Source organism: Dermacentor albipictus, unplaced genomic scaffold (genome assembly GCF_038994185.2).
Source record: "Dermacentor albipictus isolate Rhodes 1998 colony unplaced genomic scaffold, USDA_Dalb.pri_finalv2 scaffold_12, whole genome shotgun sequence".
Lineage (NCBI taxonomy): Eukaryota > Metazoa > Arthropoda > Arachnida > Ixodida > Ixodidae > Dermacentor > Dermacentor albipictus.
This window is the reverse complement of record NW_027225566.1, coordinates 9,089,123-9,103,813: the sequence shown is the minus strand read 5'-3', so window position 1 is coordinate 9,103,813 and position 14,691 is coordinate 9,089,123. Positions and strand designations below refer to the sequence as shown.

Below are 14,691 nucleotides of genomic sequence, written 5' to 3'. Positions count from 1 at the left end.
ACGTTGCAACAACATTGCCAATGTTGTATTATGTTGCGCTAACATTCTTCAACATTAGATAATGTTGCTGCAATGTTACCAAGCAACATGCTGATAACGTTGCTCTAAAGTGGTCTTTTTCACATTGCAGCAATATTGTCAAATGATGAATAAATGTTGAACCACCTACGATGACATTGCTATAACATTCATGCTATAGGCTATAATTGTCTGCCCTCTCGGGCTATTTCTGAAGCCCAAATAGAAAAGCCGGTACCAGCTAGATCACTTCTCCTCACCATTACTACATTAATTTTTTTTATTTTTTGCTTCGAGCGCAAGCTTGCATGTGGTGTGCATACAGCTGGCGAGCAGTGCAAGTGTACTTAACTATGTCACACTGATGTAAAAATATATACCTGTATCGAAAATATTTCTAAACAGCTGAAATATCTGTTTTTTTATTAAGCAGGCGGTCTAAATAAAAACTGCCGAAAAAATTGAGTTCTGGTTTCACTGACGCTCCGCAGTCTAATGGCCATGGAGATCATCACAAATCCAAATCGCGGTACAGCCGAGAGCCCATTTCCTTCTTCCATGCCTTCTTCCATGCGACAGCCAGCCCTGCGACGCGCGCTCATCTAAAAACGTGCCACTCAGCGGCAGTCGTGTCAAAGTCCGCGTTTTTTGTTGTTCTAGCATAGTTTTTTTTGCAGTCGCCGTGCCTGTGCTTTTTTTCTTGTAGCTTCTCTGCAATTCAACTGAAATGGCGCAGGCTTGCTCCGAGGATGACCTCAGTGGTAAGTGATTTCTACTCATTGTTGTGCTGTAACACGTGTTGGTTGGCACAAAGCCATGCCCTTCGTGATGGTTTTAAGTGCTACATTCGTTGCATCATGAAGAGAGTGAAGCGTTCACTAAGTGAAGTGTCCATTCGGCAACGACGCCGAAGAATAGCAGAGGCTGTTCACGGCGAACTAGAAAATTGTTTGGCCGTTGTTGATAATGGTCGTGACAGCAGATTGTGCGCATCAGGAGCAGAGCAGGATCAATACGCCTTTTTGTCGCATAATGTCGTTTTATCCTCTTTATCAGTGCCAGGCGAGGACGCAGATGAAAGCCGCAGTTCCAACTTGTCAGATTTTGGCACCTCTAGCGGCATCTCTGACATAGGAAGTGCAACGTCAGACTTGTCGCGGATTTCTGACGATGACGAGTTGGTGGAGTGTGAAGATAGGATGACACCTGAGTCTGGTGCCGCTACGCAGTGTCTAGAGTACGACTTGCGTGTATGGGCTATTAATAGTAAATTGCCTGCTTCACACCTGAATTCCCTGCTTAAAGTGCTCAAGCCATACCATCCAGAGTTACCCTCGGATGCTAGAACATTGCTAAAGACGCAGAGGCATACTGATCTGGCAGTGATGACCGGTGGTCGTTACCACTATTTTGGAATTTCTCGTTCTTTGGAAGAACATGTTGCACATGTTCCTGCAGATTGTCGGACATTGTCACTCATTGTGAACGTAGACGGCCTTCCGCTCTCCCGCAGCTCGAGAAAGCAATTCTGGCCGATTCTCGTGCTTGTAAAGGAAAGTGCACACTCCTCTCCATTTGTTGCTGCTCTCTATGAGGGTGACAGCAAGCCTGGAGATGTGACCTTGTACTTAAGTGATTTTGTCTCCGAAATAAGGAAGCTGCTTGAGGAGGGCCTTATGTACAATGGCAAGGTCTATGCTGTGAAAATCCATGCATTTGTGTGTGATGCCCCAGCAAGGGCTTACATCAAATGCATTAAGGGCCATACAGCCTATTTTGGATGTGAAAGGTGCACTCAAAAGGGTGCATACTCTGCACTTGACAGGAAAATCATTTTTGATTCCCATGACAGTCCCTTGCGCACTGATGAAGATTTCAGGAGCTTTGCCCAAGAACATCACCACCATAGCGAGTCTCCGCTGCAGTGTTTTGGTGTTGGGATGGTCACACAGTTCCCACTAGACTATATGCACCTGGTTTGTTTGGGAGTAATGAAGAAACTACTCATTTGTTATTGGGCTTCTAAAAAGCCATCAGCTTCAAAAATGTCATCACAGTCAAAGCTTCATGTATCCACGATGCTTGCTAGTTTTAACTTGTATGTTCCAAGTGACATGAAGCGCAGGCCACGATCACTGCAATTTTTGGAGCAGTGGAAAGCGGTTGAGTTTAGGAACTTTCTACTGTACTATGGACCACTTGTCCTCCAAGGAAATTTGGAAAGAAAGTTTTACGACCATTTTATGAAGCTTAGTGCTGCTATTGCTATCCTTGCATGCCCAGATTACGCAGTGCACAACGTGGACTTGGCGGAGCACCTTCTTCAAGAGTTTGTAGCTGAGGCTGGCTCCCTATATGGAAAGGGGATCTATGTCTATAACGTGCACTCATTGTTGCATCTAGCTGACGATGCCAGAAGATTTGGCCCTCTTGATGACTTTTCAGCCTTCGTTTTTGAAAACTTCCTTTATAAACTTAAGACCCTAGTAAGGACGAAGGCTCGAGCTCTTCAGCAGGTTATCAAGCGCCTCAGTGAGAAACGCTTTCTTAGTAATGTTTCCACAGGTTCTCTCAATTCATACCCAAGACTGTCAGGAGAGCACTCTAATGGACCTGTGCCACCAGGGTTTCAAGGCAGACAGTACTCTTTGCTAGAGTTTGAAGGAACTGTGCTAAAGCTTGGCAGGCTGGATAATTGTGTCCAGCTTAAAGAAGGTCACATTGTATTAGTAACTAATATGTTGCAATCGGTGTCGGGGGCCAGCATCTGTGGGCACTATTTCACAACTTTGGCTGACTTGTATTCGCAACCATTGCCGTCTTCAGAGCTCCTGGTTTTTGCTGCTAAAGACCTTTCACAAGATCTTTCTGTGTGGCCTGTTGATGAAATTAGAAATAAATGCATGTGCTTGCCAAGCGGAGGAGATAATTATGCAGTATTTCCTCTATTGCACACATGCCATGGTTTGGTCCACTGAAATGAATGGACTAAATGAGACAAGTATAGCCTGTGCTGGTATACTTGCTAATTTAAACTGTTCATTTCATTGGACCTGCTCTTCTCAAGGTCATGAGATTGAATCCTTGCCACAGTGGCTACATTTTGATGGAGTGAAAATGTGTGTGATGTCAGTGCATGTTATAAAGAACACTGAGTGGTCAAAAATTAATTGGCAGCCTTCCGCTTTTGTGTTCTAAAAAATCCATGTGCAGCTTCGAAATGTGAAACCTCTCATTCCACCATATCATTACCTGCAGTACAAGTGTAGCAGTTGCATTGCTGAATAATAGGAAAGGCAATATTTTCGGGGATGACTGGTTGATTTCGTAAAATATAAAACTTGCCTATCAGGGTAGATAAGGCACATGAATTGATTCACAATGACGTGAGTTTAAAGGCGGGCGAGAGGCATATAGTGGAGGGCTGCTGATAAATTTTAACCACCAGTGGTTCTTTAATCTGCACTGACATCACTCGCCACATACATGTTTTTCACATTTCACCTTCATCAAACTGCACCCACCGTGGCTAGGATTCCATCGCATTAATTCAGTTTTCTTTGTTTTATAATTTCAGGGGGGAAGACATACAGCATCGTTCTTTTTGAAGATGAAGATGAAGTTTCCGTCGTGCCCACTTCGTGGATTTCAGAAAACACAGTTAGGTGGCCACCATTTAAGAGCACCGCAAAGATAACTACTGCCATCAAAGAGCAACAACCACCATCAAGCGACTGGACTAGCTACAGATGTCGAGTGTTGTGGACATGTGGTAAGCTTCTTGCCCAAGTTTCTAAAAACATGTTCAAGTTGGTAGCTTAAGTTCGTGTACTATCAGTAAGATCGGTAAATTTTTGGCAGTATTGTTAGCTAAACTTTGAGCTTGAAAGTTATCTTCGTTGAACCTTATAATTAAGGTATCTACAATTTGTTTACTCTTAGTACCAGAACTGGTTGCTTTTGTATTGAAACTAGTGAAGGTGGCAAATTTTGAGTAGATGAATATACTAAACATATTAATTTGGACATGTCATTTTTATATTATGCTGTTATTTCTTTCACCACTCAGTGTTCAACAGTTCTATAAATTTTTTTGTTTGTCTTTTTAAAACTAGTGCTTTGCATTTCATTTCTTTTTGGGCAATAAATATTACATTCATTCTTTTTAGGCAGCTATGAAAGTGCTAGACAAAAAGAGCAGCAAGCAGAATTCACATCAGATTTGGCCTCAGATGTTGAAACAATTCAGCAAAGGCGGAAGAGGCGGCCACCAGCGCGCCTGGAGTCTTCAGATGAAGAGAGCATCGACTTTCCTGTTCCTCTACGAGGACAGTGCTTTAATTCTTCGCAACAAACTGCGAAGTTTGTTTCACGACCACCACCGCCAAAAATTGTGAAATTGTCACGGTTCAAGCCCCAGTCACTTGCTTCACAGGATCCCCAGATACAAAAGGCCCCACCTAGCCGGGAAGTGGCTTTAGATGATGGCGATTCTTTTGCTGAAAAAAGGAAGCTTGACCAAAATGGTAGGGGCTGCTGTCAGCCTTTGGAATCATTTATTATGCTTGCGACATGAGTTGCAGGTCGCAAGAATTTGTCCAACTTTATGTACAGTCTGGTCAGGTGCTTTTTAATTCTGTAAAGGTTATAGAAGGGCTATAGTTGATTATTTCATAAGTGGAGCGTATAGATAGACGACAGCAAACCTTTATTTCTGGCCGCCATACAGGGAAGGTGCAGGTTGCATGATCATGCGAATGTTTCTACATTAGGCACTTTATAGACAGTGTTGCTCTAACATTGCCTTACTGAATGTGTTTAATTTTGGTGATGCATCTGTTGGTGTCATATGCAGGTGCCTGCCGCATTTGTGAGCTTTACCGTAGTAGGATACAATTTTAAAAAGAAGTTGGTAACACTGGGCCATGGTTCACATTCTCTATATTACTCTGCTGGCCAATCAGTACAGTAAATGAGAGCAGCTTTTAGTGTTTTAATTTATCAAGCAAGCATGAGCATCAAAATTCTTGGTCTTATCATTTCGTCTGGTGATTAGCTTCTTGTTTAGGTCACAAAAGCTTTAACAGTTGACTACATTTTTTTGCAGTGGAATTCGGTGTGGGGGTCCCAAATGTGGGCGGAGCTTCACTGCACTTAGGTTGCATCCAACCATGGTGTTACAATTTAGCATGGAAAAGTTGGTCTGTTCAGTTGTAGCAGCCACATGATCACATATTGGTCATTGCCATAAGTTAATCTTATTTAATTTTATTCATTTACTTAAATATTCTACAGCTCCATGTGGAGCTATAGCAAAAGTGGGAGTGGAATGTAAATAGTAAGTCTTCAAAGTGCAATAGGTCTTTAATTTATTTCAGTGCGTTTACAAGCAAATATGTTCACTGTTATTGTAGATCCCCTAAATTTAGTCAATACTTTTTGGGAAAACGCACTTATGTTAACAGTAGAATATTTGCATATGTTTAATTCACCATTTTTAAGTCTGACTGTTGAATAATTTGTTTTATATCTGCATTTCTTATACCTTTCATTGCAGCACGAGTACTCTGGCTGTGTTAAGGATCCTGTGAAGTTACGTGTGCATGTTTCTGCATGGTGTTCTTGTATTGGAAATGCAAAGTGTTATTCATGCAACTTAAGTTAGGCCCTTTGCAGATTATTGGTTAAAGAAAGAAATGGCAGGAATCCTTTATTTAACTGTTACTACTATTTCTTAGGTGGATTGCTTTGCTTGTAGAAAGAATGAAGACATACTTAGGTTACTGCTTACATAAGATTAAAACCATTACAGTGAAATGTTTTAGCTTGGTCAAGTTACTTTTCTCTTCTTTGTTTTAGCCATGCTTGGAAAGTTGCTCAAGGAGGTGAAGGGAATAAGAGCTCAGGTAGATGGCCTGGAAAAATCCATCCAAAGGATAGAGCAAGCCATCACAGAAAATAAACAACCGTGTGCACAACCTGTCAGCAGTGCCATTCTTGAACTGCTTCCCCTGGCAACTCATCAGAGGCTGGAAGAATTGGAGTGGCAGCTTCATGATGAAAAAAAACAGGACAGACCTCGTAAGTTAAATTTTTGCTCTGCAAGTACACATGCATGAAATTTTATGTGGATGTCTTTTTTTTTTCTAGATGGCCCATTTATCGCGAATCGGTGGCACATCAGTGCAAGATTCTGTACGCAAAATTATGCGGAGATGCATGTGTGACACGTTGGCCCAGGACTTTTCTCTGACTGGGAGAAAAGGAAAAAGGCCATTTATTGGGCTATACCTGCTCCAAGTCCTCACAGGTGCTATATTTATATATCTCTCATGTGTAGCATGCATACGCACATTCGCATTTCAGCATGCCATGATTTTTAGCTGTCAGTTAACAATGCATAGGCTTGAAGCACTGAATGCATTTCCTGTGTAAGGAACATAAGCAGTATATTTTTTTATACTGATAGCATGGGCTTTTCCTGGCATGCCATCACCCTGCTGGTTTTCTGCTTTGCCTATTATAGCGAAGGGTGATGAGGCCGTTGTTCAGCACAAGCCATGAGGCTTTCTCTTATCTTACTTTAACCCTCTTCTCCAAGCCAACCAATGTAGCCTTGTCTTTGATGATTCATTCTCTTTTTTTTTTCATTTGTTTTTCAGAAACGCTGAAAAGCAATTTCGCACAGGCCACGGAGTCACAAATACATCTTTCGATTGCCGAATGGCTCCGTTATGCACCATCAAGACAGAAGAAACGGTAAGAGACAGTTCAGTACTTTAATGATTGGCAGTTATAGATCAGCAATTTAGAGGCGCCAACACTAAATATTTCCTAATAAATATGTGCATTTTATTGCATGCATTACTGGAGTTTAAATAACCTCTGGTTTTAAGTTGGGGGCAGACAAAATAGGAAGTGTTTTGTTAATTTGGAAGATATCTTAGTGCAAGTATATATGTTATTTTACTTTTCCTCATCCTTGATCCATATTTTTGAGCAGTGTCAGCAACCTGCACTTAATGTTGCACTTTTTGTTGTTAGAGGTTTTGCTATTGGAAGTGTGTCCACCAAGATGCTTATGATAGAAAATTTTTGGTTCTTTACATATTTATTTATTTTTTTTGCAGGGATGCAGCTTCGCCTTTGATGTCATGAATCAGACCATCATCATGAGCAGCTGGAGGCCACCAGGGGACAAGGGGACAAGAAGTTTCTAGATGTGCTGAATTTTTGAGGCAAATGTTGACAGTACTTTAAATTTGTAGTTTTCCAGTGCAACGGCACATGGCCAAACAAGGGATGAAGGAGACTTGGAAGAAAACAGTGCAGCAACAGGGACAAGACAGAAGACTGTACAGGTGCTGACTAGCAACTGAAGGTTTATTGAAAAGGAAAACATAAAATATACTCCCTTTACAACCTAGAGCACGCATGGTCTACACCAACAACTCTGATAAGCTGTCAGCTTCAGTTTTGGTGGTCAGCTACAACAGTTCGCAGTGATGAACGAGGACGGATGGGGTCCGCAACACATGCAACACATGCTATTCTTGTTGTGTAAATAGTTTACTGAAGTGTTTGATATTTGTAACATGCAAGTTCAGAGGTGTGTGTGTTTTCATGCTATGATAATGCGCCTAGTAACTGTTCAAAACATTAGCTATGGTTTTTGTTCCTGAGTAGCCAAAATAGGCTGCATGTGTGCTGTTTTGTAGATTGTTGCAAGTTTCTTTGTAAAGTAATTAAATAATATAATCATATTTATAAAGTAATTAAATAATATAAATCATATTAGTGAAATGTAAGCTCACATGGCACATTTTTCAAGCTGTGCTAATGTGTTCATGTAATATTAAGTGTATTATATGTCTGCTTCCTTTTTCTAAGTTATATTTGTGAAACTAGCTGTATGCCAAGCTAAAGTGCAGTTATACAGCAGTCTGAAGCTTGATGCTAGTGTAGTTGATTCAGTTCTTGACAAATAAAATAGCGTTATCAGAAACAAATGATGGCTACTTGTGATGTGCACCCATATATATAAATCATTCTAATTGTCAGAATAACCACGTGCAGTGGTATCTTCAGGTTACGGCAGCTTGTAGCATCTAGATGATCAAGAGCACTAGTAGAGAGCTGATGAATATTACATAAAGAACTTGTTTAGAGTAAGCGGTCTGAAAAGTATGGAAAAACAATGTGTTGTGCTGTGCAGCCTTGTAAGTATTTGTATTCTATAGCACAGCACCGCATCACTGTGTAGCAAGGAGTAATGGTCAGTTGCTCATTCTTGCGACCTTAAACTGCCGTAACCGTTGTGGTATGAGGATACCATTGCAGACTGTTTAGCCTTTCACGAGATTATTTTATTGACCAGCAACCATTGATAGCTGAAATATTTCAGTGATTTAGAATGCGGTCTCAAAGTTTCTGAAATGTTATGACAGCATTGCGGCAATATTGCAGTGACATTGTCAACGTTGCATGTGTGCAAATAAAAAGGTGTAGCAATGTTGCATTTATATTGTCTCCAGAAGTTGCTTTAACATTGACTGAAAGTTGATGTAACATTGGAGCAATATTGTCTCAACGTTGTCTTATGTATGTTGCGTTAACGTTGCAAAAAGAGGACGCTAGCCACGTTAAGGCAATGTTAGAAGCTAACGTTGTGGCCACACTGAGGCAACAAAGCGTGCTACTAGGGGAGAAGCCTGCAAGTCACAACATAGTCTTCGCAATGCTATTGAGGCGACGTTGATAAGTTGCGTGGAGCCAAGCAGCTCACCAGAACGTACTCGCAATGAGCACACTTATGCTCGAGGAAACAGAGGACAATGCTGGTTATTATCTGTGTGGATATGTCATTCATAAAGTCAGAAAGGGCACACCATGTGATCTATGCATAGCGGACATAAGCTCTGAAATCCCAGCAGTTGGCTGCGACAGTTACTTAATTGAGTACAGAAGTCTCAAGCAAGGTTCCTTAAAGCACCCGACGCCGAAGATGCTGGGCTTTATGAAGACAGCTAACAGAAGTGTGTCAGCTTCCCTGGATGAGGCAGGCCTTTACGGAGAGATATTTTGGAAGGTTTTAGATTATCTAGAGGGGTGCTGCCTCCCTCTTCTTGGTTGTGCAGAGCATATGCATACATGTCCGCGTTCACGTGCGAAGTACTGAATTTCTTCATTGTTATGTGGATCAATTTTTACTCCAGGGATACAAACTTTCAACTAGAAAGCAGTAGCTGTAGCAACCAAGAAAGCGCATCTTTTGTGAATATCGATGCAGCATGCTTAGATTCATCAATCCGGAGTTGTACCGGTCCTATTCTTTTTTTCATGCGTGCATAAAATAACGTGCCACAAACGAAAGGCTTCACTCTCCTCTTCATTCACCTATTAGCTGCTTTTTACAGGGTGCACAATGTAAAAAGGCTATTCTTTGAATATTTAGCGCCACGAAAAGCAGCAAAAGAAGAAAAAAAAACTGACATTGAGTCGGCGGCGCGCTGCTGCCTTGGGAAGCTTCCGTAACCAACCGGGCTGGATGGATGGATGGATGTTATGAGCGTCCCCTTTGGAACGAGGCGGTGGCTTGCGCCACCAAGCTGCCGCCACGGGCCAACCGTGGCGGCAGCGCCACCTCGCGAGAGGAGACGGCAGAGGGTCACTTTCTCGCGCCGCTCCCAGGCGGAGTTTTACAACTGAAAAGTATCTAGTAGCGGTGCTACCCACGACCTACTGAACTCCAGACCTCCACAGATCTCCCTCCTCCAGCACGCCTGGTTTAGTTCGCCCCTTTTGCCGCTAGGGAAAGAACGTATGAGCAGAGTGGCGCTAGTTATAACCTGTTCGCTGTCGTCTGCTTTTGCGATCTGTTCAGCGCTTGTCTGGCCGTTTCAGCGGGCACAAAACGCTTGTATTAGAGGTAAATGAAAAAATTCACAAATATACAAAAGGAGACATATTTGCGAATGCTTTGCGTTTGAATAGTGAAACCAGAAGAGGATGAGCAGTGCAACAAATGTAAACAACGAGCATAGGTGGCCGCTGCAATGCTAGATCGACGGCATAAATTTCCCTTTCCTAGCCTCCTTAAGAGACCGGAAAAATTGTTTTAAAAGATTCAAGGGAAAATCTAGCTTTTTTTAGTTGATTACAGGCAGCCTAATGTCGTAGATGACATAAGGATTTACTGCTGTGTGCCGTAGTGAAAGGAAGATGATCTGGTAAAAGTATAGTAAAAGTATTCACGAGTAAGTCCTCCGCCCGATATATGCAATAGGCTGATCGATTCTGTTTCAAGCGAAGGTGAGCATATCTTGTTTTTAATATCGTTGGATGTCTAGCTCAGTAGAAAGCTTGCAAAAAATTAAGCGATCCCAGTCCTTTAAAACGTGCTGCACTGCAAGCCTTAAAAATCGTGTCACGGAACTCTTTTCAAATTGTAAAGCTAGCTTTTCTGCGTGGTACGGCGGCAGCATAACGGTGGTGCTTAAGATACGTACGCAGTGAAGCTGTGTACGTAATTCACTTTTTGAACTCGCGACGCATTCACGGACAACCTTTAAGAGTTAAAATGAGTGGTAATCGTTCTGTCGTCGAACATTACGGTGGCTTCAAGTTTCTAAGGAGCGCAGACGCGAATTTTAGAACGTGTACAATGAAACTGTTGGGTACGTTGCGAACTCTATACACAATGTGATTTATAATAATCTGCTTGAAAAAGGCAATAGGAGCGGCTATTTAACGCTATTTTAGAGAGCAGCGGACTACACGCTCCGACAAGCCAAGTGACCGATCAAAGCCTTGTGACATCACTGTCACTGTGTTAGCAAAAATCATCAACTAGAGAAACAGTTCGTCACAACACAACAGCTGCCGTACTAATTACAACGCCGCACAGCCGCCCACCGCGTAGCAGACGAACAGGTTATAAAAGCGCCACCTACGGCCGTCGGTTGAACGAAAGTGGGCGCAAGCTGCTCCCATAGAAGCCGGATATCTGTGCAGGTCTGGAGTTCCAGTAGGTCGTGGACTAGCCAATAGCAGGCAGCCGGAACGGGATGTACATTAGTGACGTACTACCGGTTTGCTCACGTGCGCACTTCTCAGTACACAAACTGAACGAGCGAACTACCGAATTTTGATATGTAAATGAAAAGAAACTTACTGCAAGACCCTTCACCAAGACCCTCGTAACCAATGAAAGCTATACATGAGTTGGTTATATTCCGCACATTTTTCTGTCACCTGATTGATAGTGTGAATATGGTCTATCGTTGAGTAGCCTTTACGAAATTCTGCCTGGTCCTTTGGTTGACATATGTCCGGTGTGATTACCTTGGTAACTACTCTGTAGGCAATTGACAGTAAGCTGATCGGTCTATAATTTTTCAAGTCTTTGGCGTCCCCTTTCTTAAGATTATGCTGGCGTTCTTCCAAGATTCCAGTACGCTCGAGGTCATGAGGCATTGCGAATACAGGGTGGCCAGTTTTTCTAGAACAATCTGCCCACCATCCTTCAACAAACCTACTGTTACCTGATCCTTCCCAGCTGCCTTCCCCCTTTGTATAGCTCCCAAGGCGTTCTTTCCTTCTTCCGGCGTTCCTTGTGGGATGTCAAATTCCTCTATTCTCTCTTCCATTATCGTTGTGGGTGCCATTGGTACTGTATAAATCTCTATAGGCCACTTGAACTATCTTCATATACTCGCATTTTCTCGTTGCCAGTGGACCAGACATAAACTTGTTTAGTGCCCTTTTTGTGAACGGTGAGGGGCGATGGCCATGTCCAGATAAACCGGCGTTTAGTCGGCATTGCAGATTTGCCCTGGCTGGAAGTTCTTGGACTTGCACACCGAAATAACGTGGCGCTGGAAAGCCACAAGCAGCTCTTCGAAGGATTCGGGCAGCTTTTGCGAAATCAAAGTTAGGCGGCGTAAGGAAAATCCAGCACAGCACTCGCAGCGATACATCCAGCGCTTGCTCGCTTTGAAGGCGGAGCTCGGTAGCCCTTTTTCTCTTACAAGGTGCTTAGCTTTGACCTACATAAGCTCCATGCTTAGAGCTAAATGTGCCGCTCGCTGTTGGCGTACGAACTCTGTCAGGGCGAGTTCGATTTCCGGGAATGTCCGGAAATCTTCGGGAACTCTTCGGGCCGCGAAAGCTTCTTCGCGTTCAGCTGCACATGAAAAGGGCTTCCTTCTGTCGACGCCATCGCGAATGCTTGCCTCGTTGACGCCAAACTGCCTCCCGGCCGCACTGTTGCCGATGTCCTGTGCAGCTAAAATAACTTTTCTCTTGAAAGCAGCCGAGTACTGTTTTCGTGGTCTGGGCATTTTGGTCCTTCGATGCGGAGTAAGAAAGATGCACTTCGCTAAGCGTGGTTTGCACGTGCGCTACCGATGTGCGCACTCAACAATAGGTATATTCGATTCAGTCAAGTTTCTGTGTACCTTCTGCACCTATTTACGGTGCACTGCACTTAGACCCTCGATTCCCCGAGGTGCAGCGGTGCATCCTGCACACTCGTGCTCGATTGAACGGGGTGCAAGGCAAGGTGCCGCCGCGGTGCAGTGCACCCTTGAACATTGCGGCGAGTTGGTGCAGCCCGGCACACCTTAACTGGCACCCCCTGCACCTTTTCGTTTGTGGTGCCATGCACCTTTGTCTGAATCGAACAAACCTAATAAAGAAACGATGCTGTAGTCACGCAGCAATAACAAAACCAAAACTTCTAGCCCAAATTTCTGACTGAAATTTTTGTTCGGATCCGCATATAGTATGAAGCGAAAATTTGGGACGCTAATAATAGGAAAAAAAAAAACTTGTATTATACGCGGGTTTTTACGGTAGGCACACGACTTTGCTTACAGAGGATTTTCGCTTCTGGTTATACCCACCTTGCTTTTCTCTACATTCTTTCTGCCTTTCTCTCACTTGCAGCGGCACGGCTCAATGAACACAATAATTTCTAATTAACTGAGTTTCACAGAAGTGCACACAACTACACAATACGCAGCAATACTTGCTTAAGCTCATGAGCAGGGTGGCCAATGAAGCCAAAACATTTGTAGGCCATCATAAGTGGCCTATCTCCAACAAGGTCTCCCCGAAAAAGAACTTCTGTAATTCTCTAAATGAATGTCCTAGATTGCTGATGAGGGGAATTAGCACACATTTTCTGGGAAGACAAAGACGAGCGTTACTTAAAACTGTTTAACAGCCAGAAAGATGTAACATATGTGTATCACCTCGTCATGCATGTGCACAATAAGTATCTATACAGCACCATCACAGGCAAAGCATGTGTACATCAATGACAGTTGCACAAGAAGTTATATTCAGAGTTGAGTAGTGTGACTGACAGCTCACTTACACAACAATATCTCTTCTTTTTGATAAAATAGGCTTCCAGAGCAAGTCGAGAAAAAATGCTCCTGCATAGAATGGCTGTCTCCGAGAAAATGACCTCACAACCACATGCACTAGCATGGCCTAGCACATGTGCACCCTTTTCCTCTTTTTACTTACTTTTTGCGCATGCTCCCATACCCATAAAGTGGGGCTCACTTCTCGGAGAAAACCATTCTGGCAGCAGCAATAACACTTCTTGTAGACTTGCTCTGGAAGCCTATTTTATCAAAAAGAAGAGAGATTGTTGCATAAGTGTGCCAGCAATCGCATCACTTACATCAGAAAATGACTTCTCGCAAAAATAATTTTGGTGCACACATGTTCGTCCTGCGATAGTGCTGTATAAGTACTTAATGTGCGCTTTCATGACAAGGTGATATATTGGGTATTTTATTATAACACTAACAGACTATTTAAAAATTTCCTGTGGCATTTCGGACAAATCTACTTATTGAGCACGAATACTTCAAATTTTATACTTTACTTACACTGGAAATAAATATACATATGTTACTATCAAAATTTAACTAATAAACGTTTTAGTTAATTACATTAGTGCAGACATTGCAATACATGAATTGAAGCCAGTGATTCCACAAGTCACATGCACTTGGAATGAATTTCGAAACTAGCCCCAGTATTGATATACGTTCAGTCAAACTTGCCATAAAACTGCACTGCTGCAACTAAAACGCCTTTTTATCCGTCGAAGCAAAAAATTATTGGAACACCAATGCAATTCATTGCAAACTTTGAGAAACTGGTGTCATATTTGGAATTCGTTCCAAGTGTATATGACTTTAGAAGTCACTGGCTACAATTCCTAAATTGCAATATGTTGTGGGAAGTAATTAGTAGTTTAAAAACTAATTACAACAAATTTGTTAATTAGTCAAATATTGACATTTTTTTTGCAAATGTTTACCTCTTAGAATAATCTAGTTCAAGACGTACAACTGTCTACATGTCAAGGGTAATTTTTAGAAATTCGGTTAACAAATAAAATAAAGCAGCCCCGTATATGTGAAACCATTGCCACTAATAAGCAGTCTTAAGTAGTGCATATCTTTGTCTTCCCTTCCAGTGCATATTGTCTTTTCTTGTGCTAATTTTCCACATCGGCAATGCAAGATTAATGAGCCCAACAATTAGTCCTTCTAATGTCCTAGAAGACAGATGATTAACCTAGCATGGCCAAATAAAAAGTACTGCCTGCTGTGAAAACAGGGGCCTCCTCCATGAAAGCTAGGGTCT

General features: G+C 42.4%; 1 protein-coding gene across 1 annotated transcript; it reads left to right on the top strand.

Annotated features, from left to right (window-relative positions):
- Positions 1-210: 210 nt before the first annotated feature.
- LOC135897834 (uncharacterized) lies at positions 211-7,630 on the top strand. The gene is made up of 7 exons (XM_070528533.1): positions 211-779; positions 3,596-3,790; positions 4,188-4,544; positions 5,878-6,099; positions 6,169-6,328; positions 6,681-6,777; positions 7,149-7,630. The coding sequence occupies exons 1-5, from the start codon at positions 746-748 to the stop codon at positions 6,243-6,245; spliced, it is 885 nt and encodes a 294-aa protein (XP_070384634.1). The 5' UTR covers positions 211-745; the 3' UTR covers positions 6,246-6,328; positions 6,681-6,777; positions 7,149-7,630.
- The last annotated feature ends 7,061 nt before the right edge of the window (positions 7,631-14,691 follow it).